Below are 18,617 nucleotides of genomic sequence, written 5' to 3'. Positions count from 1 at the left end.
AAGGGGAAAAAGCATTTGGGATCCCCCAAGGCAATTCTTTCTCCAGAAGTTCAGCCTCCCTCCTCTTGGGCTGGGTCGAGTGAAGGACCTTTTTCTGGGAAGGAATAATGAAATGCTACAAAAATGGGAAAGGAAAGAAAAAAGGCCTAACGGTCCATTAACGATTCCCCGTTACCTTCGCTGACGGCGCGTTAGCTCAGAGTTGGTGCGAGTGGCCCTAAGTCCTGGAGTTGGAGGCCCGTGTAAGTAGGCAACCCACCGTGTTAGCCCCCTCCCCTTTTCCCCCCGGCAGACGGACGTCTAGATCCGCGCCTGGACTTTTTGAGCAGACGCCCTAGAGCACTTCGATACTCACTCGGGAGGGTCTCTACACTTTTCCCCCCCCCCCCCCCCACTGGGTTCCGCAGCTCGGCTGCTTCGCTTGCGCCGACAAGTTGGAACCTGCCCGGCTGGGAGAGAGCCAGAGTTTTTCTCGTCTTCTTGCTCTCTCCTCGCCCCCCGTTCGGCGAGCACACCGGCACCGCACAAGGGACCCGAAGGAACCTCGGCCGGCCCCCCACTACCCCACCTCCTTCCTCGGTCCTCCGCCACCTCCCACTCCAACCCCGGCACGTTGCGGACGCGGGCGGACGACGCCGACGCCTGCCTGCCTGCCTGCAGCGCAGTCGCGCGCGCACGCACTTCCGAGAACAGTCGCCTCGCTCGCCAGCCGGACACAGCAGCGCAGCAGTCAGCAGCAGGTAGATTCGGGTCGCGGGGCCTTCGAGGCGTACAGCGAGGTAGGCTCAAAGTGTGAAAGTGCGTGTAGGCGACCGTTTGCTCCGGGCAGTCTCTTCCTGGGGCCGATCCAACCGACGTCTCGAGGTAAGGGCCGTCCCACAGTGGGCTATAAACGGTGATGGCGGTAAAGACCCGGAACGTTTTTCCAAAGTAGTAAACGGATTTCCCGTGCTGGACGACCGATGGGTTTCCGAAGAAGAATTCATCGGCGGGGTCAGATCGGTTCGATCCAGGCAGCGGTCTATCAAAACGGTCGGTTTTTCCCCTCACGGTGGTTTTCTGGCCCACTGTAGGTCCGGTAGACGAGCCACGCTGTCTAGGAAGAGAGTTCGTGTTAGCGCTGCTGCGTAATCGTGAACGTTTTTGACTTGGGGTGAGCGTTGTCACGTTGTTTGAGAAATCTGAAACCGACTGCGCGACATACATTTGAAACCCTGCCAAGAATGCTCTTAATGATTCAAAGAAAACAGCGGCTTCGCATCCTAGGGAACAGATAATTGAAATAGTAATGGTTTTGTTTGCAACTGAAAGGAAAAGTCCTTCTCAGGCTGCGAAGAAGTTGTTCGTAAGCTCCGAAGGATTTTTCCTTCCTAGGGCAAACAAAATCCTTCGTATTACAAACAACGTCCTTCACAAGCTGCTGCTTTCTTTGTAGCTCGGAAGAACGTTCTTTGGAAGAATTTTACAGTGTTCCCGATTGGTGTGGGTCTGAACAAAGTTCACAGCAGTGGGCGCAAGGTGGGGTGCTGCTATTTCCTGCTTCTTCAAAGTCCTTGGGGGAAAAAATTTAAAATTTTTTCGGCCTTCCACCTAGAGCCAATTGAAACTTCGCAACTTAGGGAATTTTTCCGGGAAAACCCTTTAACTGTAGGAGGGATTTTTAACGTAAGCCTCGCTAGGGAACGGGCCCGCGTAAAGCTTATTATCTCTGTCGGTGTGATAAAAAAAAGTCACTTGCACTTCGATTCCTCGGAGAACAAGGACCGGAAGTCGGGCGTCCTGGACTTGGTGACACTCCCAGGGGCTGAGGGGGAATCGTGCATCTTTTTTCCCGGTCCATTCGCCCCCGAAAATTATCCCGGGAAATGTGGCCATAAGAAGCTCCCTTTTAACAGTGGGAAGGCCGGACCCCGTAAGGAGGCTTTTGATGGCCCCCCGGGGTAATTCCCGGGTTTTCTTTTCTCGAGGGGCATGCTGACCCGAAATAGTCTTTTGACGAGTTGGGCCAACCCAAGCCTTTTTCACCAGGGGTACGCCGTACTGCAGTTACAAGGAGGTCTCTGATATGCGACCTGATTTAGATGCGGTGTTCCTCAGATATTCTAACCAGTACGAATTTTCAGCAGGGGACCTAAGTCGCCTGATCGACCCGACTTCCGGTGCATTTCATGGAACCGAGTGCACCCAGCGAAATGATCCCTAATCGGGAACTGTGGCAAAAAGCTTACGGAAGAATTGCTGTAACAGACTCTGTAGGTGAATTCTCCGTACGCCTCCCTATCAATATTCTACACGACGTAGAGCTCTGCCACGCTATTTTCCGTGCGACAGCACAGTACCCTATCGTCCGTATGTAGACTCACATGTTACCAGCTGATCTTCCGTAGGACTTCGTGCCTCGGCTAATTGGTCCTCACGGCAGAAGTAGCAAAGTCGCGTGACTTCAAGAATCTTACGGCCACTCGAGAATTCTGATAATGCGATGTTTGGCTGACGGTCAGAATCATTGCATATAAATTACGACATGTCGCCGTATCGCTTTTGGTCCACATGGACCGACGTTTTATGCTAGCCACATTGGCTCATTGTGTTGACCATCGTTTCCAAAGAAGTCTGAATTCTGCTTCGTTATGACGAAGTAAGTGTAGGTATTTAAGAAGTGCCTCGTGTGAAGAGATGTTTGACTCGTGAATTTAAGCAATCCTTCATTGCTTTCGTTCTCTTCGTGTTACGAAACGAAACCCTCCAGACTTTCTACTGTGCGGAAGTCCAGTTGTGGCGGACAATGAACTAAAACGTCAAATATACTACCATTCCCTAATTTCACCGGAAGTCGAGGCGCATTGTCAAATCAGAACCCTAGATTTTCCTGTGTCATTGCCTGCACTATTGATTTAAAGAGGCCTCTGCCGGCAGCCGCCTGTGGTGGACCCTTTTGCTCGTCGCCGAGCAAAGAATTTATGCAATGAGGCATGTTCACTAACTTCTGGACCGGAAGTCAGAGAACAGAAGCAAGAACCAAAACCGCTTCGGCGCATGTGGGGATCAAACGCCGGGTACAGTTTCTTTCTGAATCTAAACCGGAAGTTTGAGGTAGTTTACGATCGTCGGTAGCGCGTCCTTCGAAATTTGTCCTTCACTCTCAATTAACCATCAAGTTGAGACCGTAACTTTTTTCATTCGGTCTGCCATTTTGAACTAGTTTTTATGGAAGAGGGTTCTTAGTTTTGAGGAGTAGCAACCACACGTAGAGTTTCCCCTCACACTCCAATGCATTCAGTGATTACTGATATCTCTGTTTTAGGCGCTTTTGCTGTCACCGAGTGAAGAACATCAATGATTTGTTACCCAGGAACCTGTGGGCACGTTCCTACTGCTTCCTGGGCTTGAATACTTTTGTTCTTCACTCGGCAGCGAGCGAAAGCGTCTATCTACTTCCTGTCCTCGTGTCCTTTACTGTTTCCGGTTGATGCAGTGCGTTTGTCCCCACTGCTATAGTCAGTAAGGTCCTTGTTCGTCTGGACACGTCTTAGCGTAACACGGCTCTGCCGATCCGCGCCCACCGCCCTTTGACATAGCACGTGGCTTTGAGTACCAAGTGTAACCCGGTACTATCGCCTGTTTTCGACCACCACGAGTCCCTGTCTGTCTAGTACTGCTGTTTCGGGGTTCTGAAGTGAAATATATACTTCTAGCAGGGCCTGGAGTGAAGAACAAGAACAACACTAGCCGGAAACAGTTGGCAAACGACGCTTATTTCTAGATGACGAATGTTTATTTTCAGCTCAAAAATTCAAGGAAGCCTAATCTTATTGTACAGTTTGATTTAAACCTGTCGAAACCCCCGGTAAAGGCCGATTTCTTGTACTGTTTCCGGTCTGTGTTCTTGTTCTTCAGTTCAGGCCCTGCTAGAAGTGTTCCTGTTGATCTCTAGGTTCCGTTGGCCTGAAAACACTTCGGGCATTTCCTTTTTTAAGGCTTTCGCACTTTCGGGAGCGAAATTTTGTCAGTGATCCCTTTTGTTGATCCTTTTGGTATTCTAAAGCTTGAAGTTGTGTGTGCACATGCAACAACGTCTGTTTAAATAGAACAGTTTCGGACTTCTTCTCTGAGGCAGATTCGCTCTTTCTTGCTCGTAACCATGTTGAGTTTGTTCACAGAAGCAGTTGGCGGACGGCGGTTCCTGTAGACTGCACCGACAAACAGCAACAACTCCAGCAGCACCATGGCGCCCGCTGCCAAGCGTAAAAATGTAAGTGTTCTGGTCGCGTACTCTGTAAGAGTACCATTAACACTCATCTCAATTCCATTTCGCTGCAATCATGCTGTATCTTGGAAGTGTGGCGGCACAAAGATTCGGGTTGCACGAGAATCTTTGACCTTGCCATCGCATATGCTGAACACCAGTGTTGTTTTCTTTCTGTTTCAGGCCAGCGAGGCCGGACCTTCCGAAGGCGGACTTGGCGCGGTCCGCAAGCAGATGCGACTTAGTGCCTTGGAGGAGGAGAATGCTGATCTGAGGGAGCAGCTGGCCGCACTTCAGGTAATAATTTTGATTAGTTAATCGATTTTCACGTCATTAACGTTGTTTTGTTGTTAGTGGCGAAGTTGGTTTTGGTCCTAATTTGATATTGGATGTTTCGTTTTGTCATTTCGTACATAAACTATATTGTCAGGAGTTTGGAATATCCGATTGGGTTTCTCGCGTGTTCATTTGCAGGCCACATGCTTTTTCATTTATGATAAATGGAAAGGTATGACCCATGTTTACACTTTGCTATCCAACGTGTCTTGTTAAGGGGAGGTTCTGGTGAAAATGCTATTTTCTCCTAAGTAGGTCCCACTGTGAAACTTTGTTAAAAATTTGATGTCTTATCAAGCATTTATTAAAAATTTTCATTGGGGATGCACATTCTATGCCCTGAACCCGTCGCAGAGCCTTTTTCTCCCATTTAGGCTATAACTTCAAAATTCTTGCGCATACTATTTTGTTGTAAAAGATTGGCATTGACATTTTTCACTTCTTCGATTCATTTTTAATAGATGCCGGCATTCACAACTCAAAATGTCAATTGCATTTTTAATATAATGGAAGTTTGGAGCTATGCATGCCGGAGTCTTTTGAAAATGAATCGAAAAAGTGAAAAATGTCAAGGCCAACCTTTTATGACAAAATAGTATGCGCAAGGAGATTTTTTAAGATACAGCCAAAATAGGCTCAAGAAGACTCTTCGACTGGGTTTACAGCCTGGCATGTGCCTTCAAAAGTTAAATTTTAGTCTTCTCGAAGGAAAATTTTATATTCCGAACAAATTATGACTGTGGGATCCATTTGGAAAATGGCAAGATTTTCACCAGAACCTCCCCTTAAAGAAATGTGCAGAACTTCTCGGTCACGGTGCCATGGATTTCAAGCGAAAGGTCAATTCTTTTCTGGAAAGCTTCTATATTTCCGAATGGTTTTAATTATGTGCTGTTAGGCTCTTAAAACCCTTGGCCATTGCTAATTTGTACTATTTTTAATTTGTGCGAATTATGTGAAGTCGTGGTTTGCATGTTAAAACCTACCCTCGTAGCATTCATGGTCACTTTGAACTAATTTGAGCGTATCTGTCTCATCCGAAGGCCCCGACTCAAGTCCTGAAGTACGTGGAGGCGGACCGCCCAGGTTTTTTGAAGAATCTAAATAAAAGCAAGGGAATCTTGATGTTGGACCTGTCCGATCTGAAACGAGGGACCAATAGCTTCGACAGCGGATGGTACGGCATGTTCCCGAAGTGGAAACCCGAGAAGAGGCTGGACGGAACGGTGGCAGCCATGGTCGCAGCCACCAACGAAGTGCAGGTAGGCACACTGGATACTAAAACCTGTGGGGATACTGTGAAAGTGCAGTTCTGCCCACTGTTAAGCTTATACACACTAACTTGATCCGGGAAGCAGAAGAAGGGAATATGTGACTTATCTCCAAATTAAGTTTCTCATGAGCATACTCGACTCCTAGCAGTTCAATAGACTGTCTGCATTGAAACTTAATTTACCTTTACTTGTCACCTTTTACGGTCTATTTTTCATTCGGAAATGAGGGAAGCTCAACCAAGTTCACATGCCCCTGTTGCACTGGTAAAGGTGATAACTCAACTTGTTTTTTATGAATCTTATATTAAAAGACTTGACTTAACTTCCTCTTCAGTAACCTATGTAGTTCGAACAACGAGGTTACCTCAAGAGTACCAGAGCAGTGTAGACTCTGCGCAGACATCAGCTCCACTTGAATTGTCTCCAAATTCCACCTGTGTTGGAGAACCAAATGCATGTGGTTGTGTTGTCCGTTCTAACGTCAAGATTCAAATCACTGGAACTTTATGGAAAAACACCACACTTAAGAAAGTTTTTGCAGATGCTTTTTTTTTTACTCATAAATTTTCATTTTCATTCGCAGAGTCTTCCCTGCTAACAGATTTTTGTTTCTCCCGGAAACTAATGGAAATTGAGTTCTATGGGATTGCAATTATTTGGTAATTAATTTAAACACCATTTAGTCCCATTCTCGTAATTTTTTAGGAGAAACAGGAAACCGTTTGCAGGGAAAACTATTGTTTAACAAATGAAAAATGCAAATGGAGTTACTGTGTATCCCCACCTTTCGCTTCATGGATTATAATTACCACCTTTCCTTTTTACATAGTTAAGCATGTGTACATGCTTTGCGAAGTACAAAGATGTGTGTTGTTGGTCATGAAGTAATTAGATTCATGCATAGGTTCTGTACTACATGTTTTTTTTTTTAATTTTTTTTTCAGGGTCTGGACCTTGGTGATGGAAGCTGGGCAGCCGAAGACCATTATGCCCAGGAGCTAGTGAAGATGCTTCGCAAGTACAGCAAGACGCTGACGAATGTCCGGGTGGCCTTGAGCACACTGGTAGAGCGGTACGAGACTGTCGCCAGCCTCAACAAGAAGGGACGCCACAGGAAATACGCCCAGATCACCATGGGCAAGGTATGTTCTCCCTCAACTGGACCTGTAAACTGCATACATTCTGTGTATGCATATCAAATCATTTACTGTATGCATGCCATGCATATACAACCAATGCTCCACATAAGTCCATATGCAGTATTCACGGCGCACAATAGCATATGTAATCTAATCAATGCATTGAGATCGTAGAAAGAACCAGCATTCACTGCGTAGATGGGCATAGACGAAACTTCTGCTGTACACATGGCATGTAAAATTTTTACTGTAAACAGCTGCTGCATCCATGGTATCCAAAATTTAGACTAAACAGCATGTAAGCAATGTTAACTGTATTCTTCAGCCGGTAGAGATTTGCTTTGTTTTTATAAAGCAGCTTCACTTAAGAACCTGTCACAGATGGGTCTGGTGAAAATCTTGTCTTCTTCTGCCGTGGAAGTTTGTAGGAAATTGGGGTCTTACTTGGTAATGTCACTAAAAGTTAAGCAATTTCTAGTACATTGTTCTTTCATTTGAGCCATTCTTGCTTTATAAGATTACGACGTGATAGACGTTTCGAGTTCTGGATGCTGGAATCTTTCTACTATAAACTTCAAAGGGAGAAATGTGAGAACCAACAGGCCAACTTAATACTGCATCAAGCATGCAGAATGACACAGCATGTATGTAATGAAATGCTCTTTGACCCGGTTTTCAGTATGGCCTGTGCTTCAACATTCAAAATTTAAATCTTAACCATGTTATACTTCATGTTTCTGGCTTAGTTTCACATGAGGACTTGAACTAGTGAGATTTTCACCAGGACCTCGCACAGTGGACGACGGGTGTAGACGAAAAAAATCCTGGATGTGTTTTGAGCTCCAGATTTTCTATAAATCGGACTCGAACCGAGCGTGGGGCCTCATCAGTAGATTCCTCGTTCGGAGAGCAATTAAATGCTGGGGTCACACGTTCGGTTCCAGGCCCTGGAGCTCAAAACGCGTGCAGGATTTTGACTGCCTCACCCTATATGTTTTTGCACCAGACATCACAGATTTTTGTGCACACGAACTTTTTGTACAAATCTGTACGCAATTTTGCTCCAAAAATGTTGAAATTTGTGCAGGTTTCCGTACCAAATTTGTACGAATAGATCGTGTGTTCTATAAACTGTGATGTCTCGTACAAAATTGTACATAAAATTTAGTGTGCTCCACCGGTCTTCTGGCACACTGTGCCTCCTCTTGACTTGAACTTGTCTCTCGCCTTGCAGTCCAACGTAATGAACGTGCTCGGGGGCATGTCGAAGCTGTCCTCCATGAAGCTGATCGTGAACTGCGTCGGCCGGAGCGACCACTGCGAGGTGGCGTACGGCGGCGAGTTCGCCACGGACGTGGCTAAGAAGAAGCTGTTCGGCAAGCTCAAACAGCTGGAGGTGTTCCTGACGGACGAGTGGGTGCGTGCCCACATGGGCGGCGCCGACGCTGAGAAGGCGGAGGACGGCCTGGGGTCGGAGGGCGGCCAGGAGTCGGATGACGACGAGGACCAGCCACCGCTGCGAAGGTGGTACGTTTTCATGCTGAGAGGAGTTTCTACCATAATTCTGTAGCTGTCGGACATAACAGCGTATCTTCTACACTGTAAAAAAAAATCCACGGGAAAAGGTGCAGGCACGGTCTGGTAGACAATTTGCCTGGTACCACCGTAACTCAGCCAGTACGGCTTTTGGGGTACGGAGTACGGCTTTTCATAACAAGGGCTCTTATGCCACTGTGTCATTAAGGTACGGAAAATTCTGTTAATTTTTTTTGCCAGGATTCTCCGTAGCCCTATTATCAATTTTCTCCGTAGGCTTTTACAGTATTCTCCGTAGGGCCTGCAAGACTGTATAGTCCTACGGAAAATACTGTAAGCCTACGGAGAATACTGACAAGGGGGCTACGGAGAATTACCACAAGCTGTTAACAGAATTTTCCGTAGCATTTTGCCATAATGTACGGCTCTGCCCTGGCCGCTGGGTGCTCCGTAGTCGTTTCAAATACCCAATTCTGGGTAGGTAGGGAAGTCCTTCGCATCTGTGGTTTCACAGTGGGGCCGCGCCCTTTTCTTCGCTGCTGACCGAAGAGGCGGAAGTGTCTTAGTGTCTGCATTCAAACTCTTATGCACTCTAAATGTTGTACATTGAAGATTCTTCCTGTTACGGTGAAAATGTTCCCTTTTATGGTGGTGCAGCTGACTTCATAACATTCCATTGAGAATTCACTGTAGTACTTAATAGATCTTTTGACGAATGAGTCATCATCTGACAGAACAACGTATCTTCATAGGGAATTCCACAGGATATAAGCCGTTATGTACGAATGCCACACGAATTTCGTTGGTATTATGGAGAAAATCTCCATCACAACATGTTGGTGCAGCCTTTCACCGTTAGACATTTACAGTGTGTGTCTGCCTCGTGCTGCAGGACCGCCTACAAGCCGCCTCGACGCGACCAGCCCGACGCCATGGTGTCCGACCTGCTGCGGTGCCGCGGCGACGTGATGGCGCACCTCGACATGGTGCCGGTGCGGCAGGCCCAGGCCGAGTCCCCCTTCGTGGCGCAGATCGCCAAACTCGGCAAGCTGCGGTCCATCGCCCTGCAGGCCGACATGCTGGCCGTCACCAGGTGAGAGACACTGCACTGAAAAACCAAACGTGGTCTAGACCACACCACTGGTGTGGTCAAATGGATGCCATTTTGACCGCATCAGTTGGTGTGGTCTAGACCACGTTTGGCCACGTTCGGTGTGGTCTGGCACCCTTTTTCACCACACCAGTTGCACTACAAACCTAACTGTCTACCAAGTACACACTTTCAAATGCGTGCTTGCAAGTACACACTTACAAACGCATGCTTGGCCAAGTACACACTTACAAATGCATGCTTGCAAGTACACACTTACAAACGCATGCTTGATGCATGGAGTTATACGGCGTCAAGCATGCGTTTGTAAGTGTGTACTTGCAAGCATGCATTTGTAAGTGTGTACTTGGCCAAGCATGCGTTTGTAAGTGCGTACTTGCAAGCACGCATTTGTAAGTGTGTACTTAGTAGACAGTTAGGTTTGCAGTGTGGTGTGGTCTAGACCACGTTTGGTTTTTCAGTGTGGACGACAAGGATGTGGTGAGGTGCAGTGGCGGATCCAGAGGTCAGAGGTGGACTGAGGGAGATCATGTACCATTTTTTGCCTGTTTGTAGAGGCCTAGAGTTGTGTTTTGCCTGCCTTCCTGCTGGTCTTGTGAGGGTGGGGGAAAGGCCCTTTAGCCCCCCTCTGGATCCGCCCGCGCTTAGGTTTGTGCCCTTGGAAGGGGCGTTACTTGACATTATTTGAATGCCCTTACCCTCATCTTGAGGCATTTATTTGTCTTAACCCTCTTGAGTGGTAGTAAGTGGGCTCTCATGAATATTGTTTCATGCCTTCACGATTGCTGCTTGTTGCATCTATATCTGTCGTATTCCAAGAGGAAAGTTCCACGAGGACAAGTTTGTAATTCATGAATTAGTTGTTCAAAAACAAATATTGTTAGTGTCAATTATTGTATCTCAATAAATACTCAGTTTGTAATGCCTGCGACACATATTGACTGAGTACTTTTGTCGCAAACTTAATTTTGCATGACTCAACTTCTAGCTATAGTAATTTCATTATGACTTGGAGAAATCAAAATTAATTATGATTCCAATATATTTTTTCATTTACATGAACTTAGTTACATGCAGAGGGTAGTAATAACAGGTGAAAACAAATTTTTCGTCCTTTGACTAAATCTTGCTTTCCAGGTTCAGCAAAATTTGTTTTGCTTTGGTTCATGATGACATACATTGCTTCCAAGCAAATAAATTTTCTCTTAGTTGCTTTTATCTTTTCATCTCTGTCAAACAGTGTAGACTTTTATATCCGTTAAGGCTTAGTTTTTGTGCTAGTCTTTTGACAGTGTGGATGAAGGGGCTTAATGCATTGAGCTATGGTCACAATTTTTTGAGAAAACACTTGGCATTTGTCTCTCTTCTTCACTCCCGTGGTCTTTTTCAGGAAAATGGGCAGTCTGGAATCCATAGAGCTGCATTTAGATGGGCGGCTCTCTACAGAAGCTGTAGAAAAGCTCTCTGAGCTGTTAAGTACAGTTCAACCGCTGCAGAAGCTAAAGAAGCTTGACATCAAGCTTCGACAGGCTCGTGTTGGAGAACAGGTGAGCCATTCTTTAAATCTGTGATAGGACGAAAGCTTAAGTTAAAATTCTAAATTAAATACCTGCTCTTACCAATTTTGCTGTGGAGGTTTGGAGAGGCTTTCAAAAGAATACCAATCTTGCTTTCATGCCATTCTATGTAGATTTTGGGCTTACCGGGAAATTTGGCGGTTATTTGGAATTGGACGTCTGTGTCACCTTTTTACTGACATCACCTCCCTAATCTTGTTGCATGAAATTTCGTGCTTCTGAGAGTTAGAGGCTTTAATATTCATGACAAATTGGTTGGCAAAGTTGGGAGCATTTCACAATCACCTGTTGAATTTTAATAACTCATCTTGTCTGATTTAACAAGTATTTGTTCAATTTCAGTTCGGGATTCACTTAAGTAAAAATACTCGGTCTTTGTTCTTTGTCCTTCTGGCTCTTGTTGTTTTTATTTTTGTTGTATTGACATTGACAAAAGACAGTCTACATATATTTTTGTTGCCAACTTAGGAATACAAAATTGGATAAGTTTATTCTAGTACCAACTTAACATTCTCAACACTCCCCCGTAAACGCAATACAATTTTGTTTGTTGTTAAAGAAATATTTGGCATAGAATTATGAAAATATAAAAGTATAAGAATATAAAAATATAAAAGATTGATTAAAAACATGAGAGATTATATAAAAAATAATTAAGTACAATGGCACAAATATAATGGCACATTTGAGTATCAAAAGATTATATAACTTTAACAATTAAGTCTTGATTATTTGGACGAATTATTTGGACGAATTTCTTAACTTTATATGACACTTTCAGCTAATATTATTGTCATAATAGGAACATCTACAACATAAGCTCTTTGGCAAACTTGTCAAATTTGGTATGATTCAATGGTTTTGTGAAGATATCACTCACGTTATCTTCTGACGGTACATACGACATTTCAAACAACTTTTTATAATACTCATCTTTTATAAAGAAGTATTTGACTTCAATATGTCGACTTCTCTTCATCCGTCCAGCCTTGATAAGTTTTATAGTACTCTGATTGTCAATGTGAAGTGTGCCTTTGACTTCTTTTCCTGTCAGTTCTTTTAGCAGTTCCACAAGGTACTTTAATTCCTTCACACACTCACATGCTGCAATCAGTTCCGCTTCCATGGTTGATTGTGCTACAACGGTTTGCCTTCTTGAAGACCAGGCTATCGGTCCTCCATACAGGGTAATAACATATCCAGATGTGCTTTTCCTTCTTATCTCTTTGGTTTTGTCTTGTTCTCTTGAGTCTACATCTCCTGCAAAATCTGCATCACAGTAGGCAATCAGATGTAATGTTTCTTCATTTTTATCTTCTTGACTTCTACTATAGAAGATTCCATTTGTTGTTGTTCCTCTCAAATATCTCAGTGTTCTTTTAAGATTGATATAATCTTTCTTCTTTGGTTGTTCCATCGAACGACTCATATAGTTCACAGCAAAACTCAGATCAGGGCGTGTTTTGCATGATAAATATAAAAGACTTCCTATACCCTCTCTGAAGTTGATATGTGAGTCTTCTACTTCCTCATTATCTTGATCATCACTTCTGTATATGTCTTGATTTAGTGGAGTCTTCATTGGATTTGCCCCTTCCATTCCGAATTTCTTGATCACCTTCTCTGCATAATTCTCTTGTGAGATTATTATACCTCCTTCTGTTTTCTCGATATCCATTCCAAGATATGTTTTTGGATCTTCATTTATAGTCATCTCAAATTCTTTCTTCAATTTGTCTTGCAATTTCTTGATACATTCTTTATTTTCTCCAATTATTATTCCGTCATCAACGTGAATAGCCAGATACAAATCACCCTCTTTTGATTTGAAGATACAATTATCTGACTTTAGTTGTGTCATGTTTTGTTCTCTTAGAAATCCAGTGAATCTTTTATTCCACTGGCTTGGTGCTTGTCGGAGTCCATATAATGATTTCTTCAGCAAACATATTTTACCAGATTGTTCAAAACCTTCTGGTATTTCCATGTATACTGGTTCTTCTAGCTCTCCGTATAGAAAGGCTGTTTTTACATCTAATGTTTGTATACTCCAATTCCTTTTGGCAGCTATAGCAAACAACAGTCTGAGGGATGTTGTATCTACAACAGGACTATATATGTTTTCATAATCCATCTTATTTTTGTCCTGTGCACATCCCTTAGCCACTAAACGTGCCTTGTATGTGCCATCTTCTTTCACTCTTAGCACCCACCTAGACTTTAGTACATCTTTCTTCTTTACCAGATGTTTGTCTGTGTAGGTCCAAGTGTTATTCTTCATGAGAGATTCTTTCTCACTTTTAATTGCTTTTATCCACTGGTGTTTCTCTTCAGAATTTACAGCTTCCTCATAAGTAAGTAGTGATTCAACTTCTGCAAAGTCCATTATGTAGTCGTTATATTTTGATGGCATTTTTCTTTCTCTTCTTGGTCTTCTGTTATTTTCTCCCCTTAAGCTTTTCCCTCTCTTTAAAGAAGGTAACCTACTTCGCATATCTGTCTGTATCTTCCCCATCTCTGTCGAAAACTCACCTAGTCCAGGATTTGCTCCCATTCCACCGAGCATTCCACTCAACTTGTCCACCAAATCATCGAGGTGACGTTCTATATCGGTCAGTCTATCACTCATGGTGTGAGCGGTCTTTTGCATCTTACCTATAGACTGGACCAAATTATGGAATTTGTCTTCAGCTGTGTCAAGCCTCCCGTTTAACGCCTTAAGTTCTAAACTTTTCTGCATTGAACTACATAATAATGTAAGCTGCAAAATGGCCCGCAATATACGCGACAACATGAGAATTAGAAGATCCACCCATTTGCTTATGGTTGAAATAACGCTACCTGCCTCAAACTTATCTTTATACTTTTGTTTGTGTTGATCTTCACATTTCTCAGGATTCCAACACTTTCCATACTCTTTGAAGGTTTTACACGACATTTTGGACTTTATATGTCCTTTCTTGCCACATCCATAGCATGTAATTTCTCCATTACCTTTTGATTCTGCTTTGAAGGCCACTGGTTTTTCTTCTCTTTGCATTTTATATTTATCTTCCTCCAACGTTAGTCGTTGCATTAAGTTCTCAATGTTCTTGTCATTCTTCGATGTAGAATCCCAAGCTGTGCTGAAGTGTTTGAACTTTTCTGGCAGGACTGTTAGAACTTTTGACATCAACATTGTTTCTGTTATTTCTTCTCCCAAGGCTGTCAACTGATAAACTATATTCTGCATCTTGCTTATATTCAACTGAACATCCTTGGCAGTATCAAATTTATAGTTATAAAAGTCTTGTAGTAATTTACATTTTTCTTGATCAGTTTCTTTCTTGTATATTCTCACCAGAGTATCATACATTTCTTTTGCATTTTCACATGCCAAGAGATGGAGTTTTACTTCTTTGTCAATGGTTTTCAGAATGACATGTTGTGCAATAGCATCTTTGGTCTTCCACTTGGCTTTCTTCTCATCGTCTCGTCCACAACCAGCAAGTGTATTTTCTCCAGTCACAATCTCCATGAGTTGCTTGGATTTGAACAGAATTTTAATTTCAAAATGCCAAAGTGAAAAGGTAGCACTGTTTTTAAGTTTCGTGACACTGGCCACATCTTCACTGTCGATTTTCACAGTAGTGCTCGCCATTGTGTGTAGCACACAAAGGACTCACACAAAGGACTCAGTTTTTCTTCTTTCACTTTCACTTCAACACACTTCTTTTCTCACAAGTTTTCACTTTTGTTATCAGGCACGGCCTGGGCCCATAACCTGTTGAATTTTAATAACTCGTCTTGTCTGATTTAACAAGTATTTGTTCAATTTCAGTTCGGGATTCACTTAAGTAAAAATACTCGGTCTTTGTTCTTTGTCCTTCTGGCTCTTGTTGTTTTTATTTTTGTTGTACAGTACAATCCGCTTAAACCGTTTTGCCCGATTGCGCCGGTTCCGGACGTCTTAAGCGGAGAACGTTTTAACCGAAATTCGAAAAAAATGATTGAAAAACGCGTTTTTTTGCCGTAACTCAGTAGAGAAGACTGAAAAGACTCTAAAAATGCTTTGTTATGAAATCTTGAGTGGTAATACATTTAATGGGCTCTTGTCCAGCTCTCAGAACGCCCCGTGTTGTGACTTGTCGCGCCGCCCGCGCCGCCGCCGCCGTAGCCGAGCACCGGGGTAGAGTGGCAAGGGGTAGTGGCAGCGTGGAGGTGCACGCGCTCGACATCGGAACGCAAACATACGCGTATTCGGCGAAAAAAGCGCTTCTTTAACGGTGCAAAACGGTTTAAACGAATGAAAAACGGCCCGAAACAACGATAAAAGCGGAGAAACGTCTTAAACGGAGACGGTTTAAGCGGACTCCTAATGCATTGTTTCGGCCTATGATTCGAATGTAGAATCGCTCTGAGACGTCTTAAGCGGAGAAACGGTTTAAACGGATACGGTTTAAGCGGATTGTACTGTATTGACATTGACAAAAGACAGTCTACATATATTTTTGTTGCCAACTTAGGAATACAAAATTGGATAAGTTTATTCTAGTACCAACTTAACATTCTCAACATCACCTGTTGTAATTGTAAATGGATTGGAGTACTGTATGCTAAAGTAAGTCATCTCCTTTCCATACTTGTAACTAGAATCTGTCCATGCTTACTCTGGAAATTTCTTTCCGACATTTTATTTTTATTATTATATATTTTTCTGCTAATGTGTTGATAGCAATGTGGTGTTATATGAACTGAGGACTCTCCAAGAATCCGCATCTCTTTTGTTTTCTTTTGAGAATTGTGTAACGTATATCAGAATTGGCACACATCATCATCTTTCTGTGTGTCATATAGACATTGTGTGGATATTAAAGGATACTTGCTAATTTGTCACTCTCCCAGTGATATGCCTACCAAGCATTGCTTGTCAACATGAAAGTATGTAAAATGACAAAGAATCTGAATCTAATGCCAAGAAAACTTGGGCACTTTTAATTCTGCGTGGAAATGCTTTGTATTGTGACGCAGAATTTTCCGTTAAATGAAGCTTGCTTTCGCAATATTAAACAATTCTTCATTGCCTTCATTTTCCTTGTAGTTCAAACGCTCCTAAAACTGCACTAACTATTTTAAGCTATTCAAAGGAAAGGTGCTTGTTATATCTAAGTATTTTGAGCATACATTAACTGACAAAGAAAAGACTTCTTAATTTACGAACTACTGTCTTTCTTCGTATAACTAAGTAAAATAGTCTGTGAATGCTTAAATCACTCCGGAAGGTTTCAAGCGTGGAGCAAATGCTATGGAGAACTGTTCTTTTTGTTTTGTTTTTTGTAGTTGATTCACTTCTGAAACTCATCTCTGTTGCAGGTGTGCCCGCTGCTGGCGGCCGTGGCGGAGAACTGCACCCGCCTGGAGGTCTTCAAGTTGAACGGCAGCGGCTGGCGGCAGGAGGACGTGAGCGCGCTGCTGCAGGGCGGCGCGTCCGAGTCGCTCCGCGAGCTGCACCTGGACCAGTGCGGCGCCCTGGAGGCCGTCCACCTGCCCATGATCGCCGCCCTGCCCAAGCTGGCCAAGGCGCGTCTGCCCAGCAGGCTGCTGGGCCAAGCCGGCGCCGCGGCCGTCAAAGAGCGCGGGCTGGACCTGCGTTGGCAGTACTAGTGTCCGGACATCGTGTGCGCTGCCGGGGCTTAGACTGTGGTTGTTCGGACGTCTGGATTTTGACAGTGCTAGTTTGGACTCCCTGTGCTCGGTCTGGACCTTGACAGCACTAGTTTAGACGCCCTGTGCACTGTATGAACTATGACAGACAGCGCTAGTTTGGACGCCCTGTGCACTGTATGAACTATGACAGCACTAGTTTCGACGCCCTGTGCTTAGGACTTTGACGATTTCAATGGTGAATGTTGTTTCAAGGTAATGGAGGTGGTTAGTGCCCTCACTTTTAGTGTTAAGTATTGATGAACTATGTGAGAAGCTGTGTTTCAAATTACTTTTTGGTTATTTGTATGGTAAGTGCAGACTGTTGAACTTTCGTTCAATGAAAGTTAAGCGGTTGCTGCTGCTTGTACCTGGTTTTGAACAAACTCGCTTTGCATTCCCTTTTGGTTTCTGATTCTAATACTCAATGTAGATTTAAGATTAATCTGATGTCATGGGGTTGAAGACTTCTTGATTGCAGCTAAGTTGAGTCCTTAATTTTAGTTCCTTATTGATTGACTACTTAAGCGCAGCTGCGTTTCAAAAAATTGTCGGGTACTTTGTATGTATAGGGTCTTTATGACACATGTTGAACATTCTTTGATGGATGTAAGCAAGCAGATAATGCTTCTATTGGAAACCTGACGTTGGACAAATTTAGCCTGCATTTCTGTTTCCTATTTATTCAAATGCTCAATGTAAGTCGTGACACTCACTGTATGTAATGGTGTTGAAACATTCAATTATTCTCGCTCATTATTACAATGTTTTGGCCCTTACTGAGCACCTCGGAGTTTTTCTTGAGGTGGATGGTATGCACTGCTTTCCGTACATGATAGGCAATTTTAGTTTATCATTGATGAATATCTGTGTTCTCTCAGTGCATTCCAATAAATGTTTCATTTCGTAGCTGGTCTTGATCTTGTCTTCGCCTTCTTGCCCCATGTAACTCTTTCTTTTCTTTTTTTGACGTATTACAGTGGTATCACTGTCGTATGAGGACCTGAAAAAGCCAGGGCGCAAACGTACTAGTAAAATCAAAGCTTCCCAGTGAATATTGATCCACGTCCAATCGTATGTGATATAGCCTAATTTAACGACCGTGACATCGCATTTAGACGAACGTGACTAGCTTCACAACTTGACTCGAACAGATAAAAACTCAATGAACGGCTTCGTAATGTGAAGAAAATGAAGGCATTGCAAAATGTAGAGAAATGATTCGTGGCATGAGGCAAAATCATTCCCAATATGAAGTGTTCCTTCAAAATTAAAGGCAATTTTACAATGCCGTCATTTTGATCGCAGTTAAAAAGCAGATCCCTTGCAGACTTTTTCGAGCACGCTTCAAACCTTAGAAGTATTTTGCAGTGGCGGATCCAGAGGCAGCCTATGGGGGAACAAAGTAACGCTTTATGCCTACTTACAGCGGCAAAGTACCACTCTTTTTCCGCACTTTTCAGGCGGCTATCGAGGTGCTCTGCGGCCGCCCACCCGGTATCGCGTCTCGTAATCTCGTAATTTGGGCATTTTTAAACGGTGCAAACTATTTACTTTGCTATACGTTAATTGGGAAGTATTTTCTTAGTAAGCCTATGCATGCTCAAAATGCTATGTTAACAAGCTGCTTTGCTTCGAAAGGTCTAAAATACAATTAGTGAAGGATTTTCAGGGTTAGTACTGCGTAAATGTTACTCTTCACTTGGTGACAATTTC

At 43.5% G+C, this 18,617-nt stretch overlaps 1 protein-coding gene across 16 annotated transcripts; it reads left to right on the top strand.

Moving 5' to 3' along the window:
- Nucleotides 1-814: 814 nt before the first annotated feature.
- Nucleotides 815-17,810, top strand: LOC117653543. 16 transcript variants are annotated; one of them, XM_034399287.1, is made up of 9 exons: nucleotides 815-864; nucleotides 4,161-4,252; nucleotides 4,430-4,543; nucleotides 5,626-5,844; nucleotides 6,801-6,998; nucleotides 8,230-8,522; nucleotides 9,424-9,624; nucleotides 11,033-11,189; nucleotides 16,572-17,810. In XM_034399287.1, the coding sequence occupies exons 2-9, from the start codon at nucleotides 4,226-4,228 to the stop codon at nucleotides 16,860-16,862; spliced, it is 1,500 nt and encodes a 499-aa protein (XP_034255178.1). In that variant the 5' UTR covers nucleotides 815-864; nucleotides 4,161-4,225; the 3' UTR covers nucleotides 16,863-17,810. The 16 variants fall into 16 exon arrangements, with proteins under 16 accessions (XP_034255178.1, XP_034255194.1, XP_034255183.1 ...); XM_034399303.1 differs by having other exon boundaries at nucleotides 841-864; nucleotides 4,164-4,252; XM_034399292.1 differs by lacking the exon at nucleotides 815-864 and adding an exon at nucleotides 1,050-1,153.
- The last annotated feature ends 807 nt before the right edge of the window (nucleotides 17,811-18,617 follow it).

Source organism: Thrips palmi, unplaced genomic scaffold (assembly GCF_012932325.1).
Source record: "Thrips palmi isolate BJ-2018 unplaced genomic scaffold, TpBJ-2018v1 HiC_scaffold_8, whole genome shotgun sequence".
NCBI classification, from domain to species: Eukaryota; Metazoa; Arthropoda; class Insecta; order Thysanoptera; family Thripidae; genus Thrips; species Thrips palmi.
Note: the sequence above shows the minus strand (reverse complement) of the source record. Positions and strands in the feature narration are given on the sequence as shown.

Coding starts and splice junctions, on each gene's coding strand:
- LOC117653543 (XM_034399287.1), top strand. CDS start 4,226: ATGGCGCCCGCTGCCAAGCGTAAAAAT. Junction 4,544..5,625: donor AGCAGCTGGCCGCACTTCAG/GTAATAATTTTG, acceptor TCTCATCCGAAG/GCCCCGACTCAAGTCCTGAA. Junction 5,845..6,800: donor CAGCCACCAACGAAGTGCAG/GTAGGCACACTG, acceptor TTTTTTTTTCAG/GGTCTGGACCTTGGTGATGG.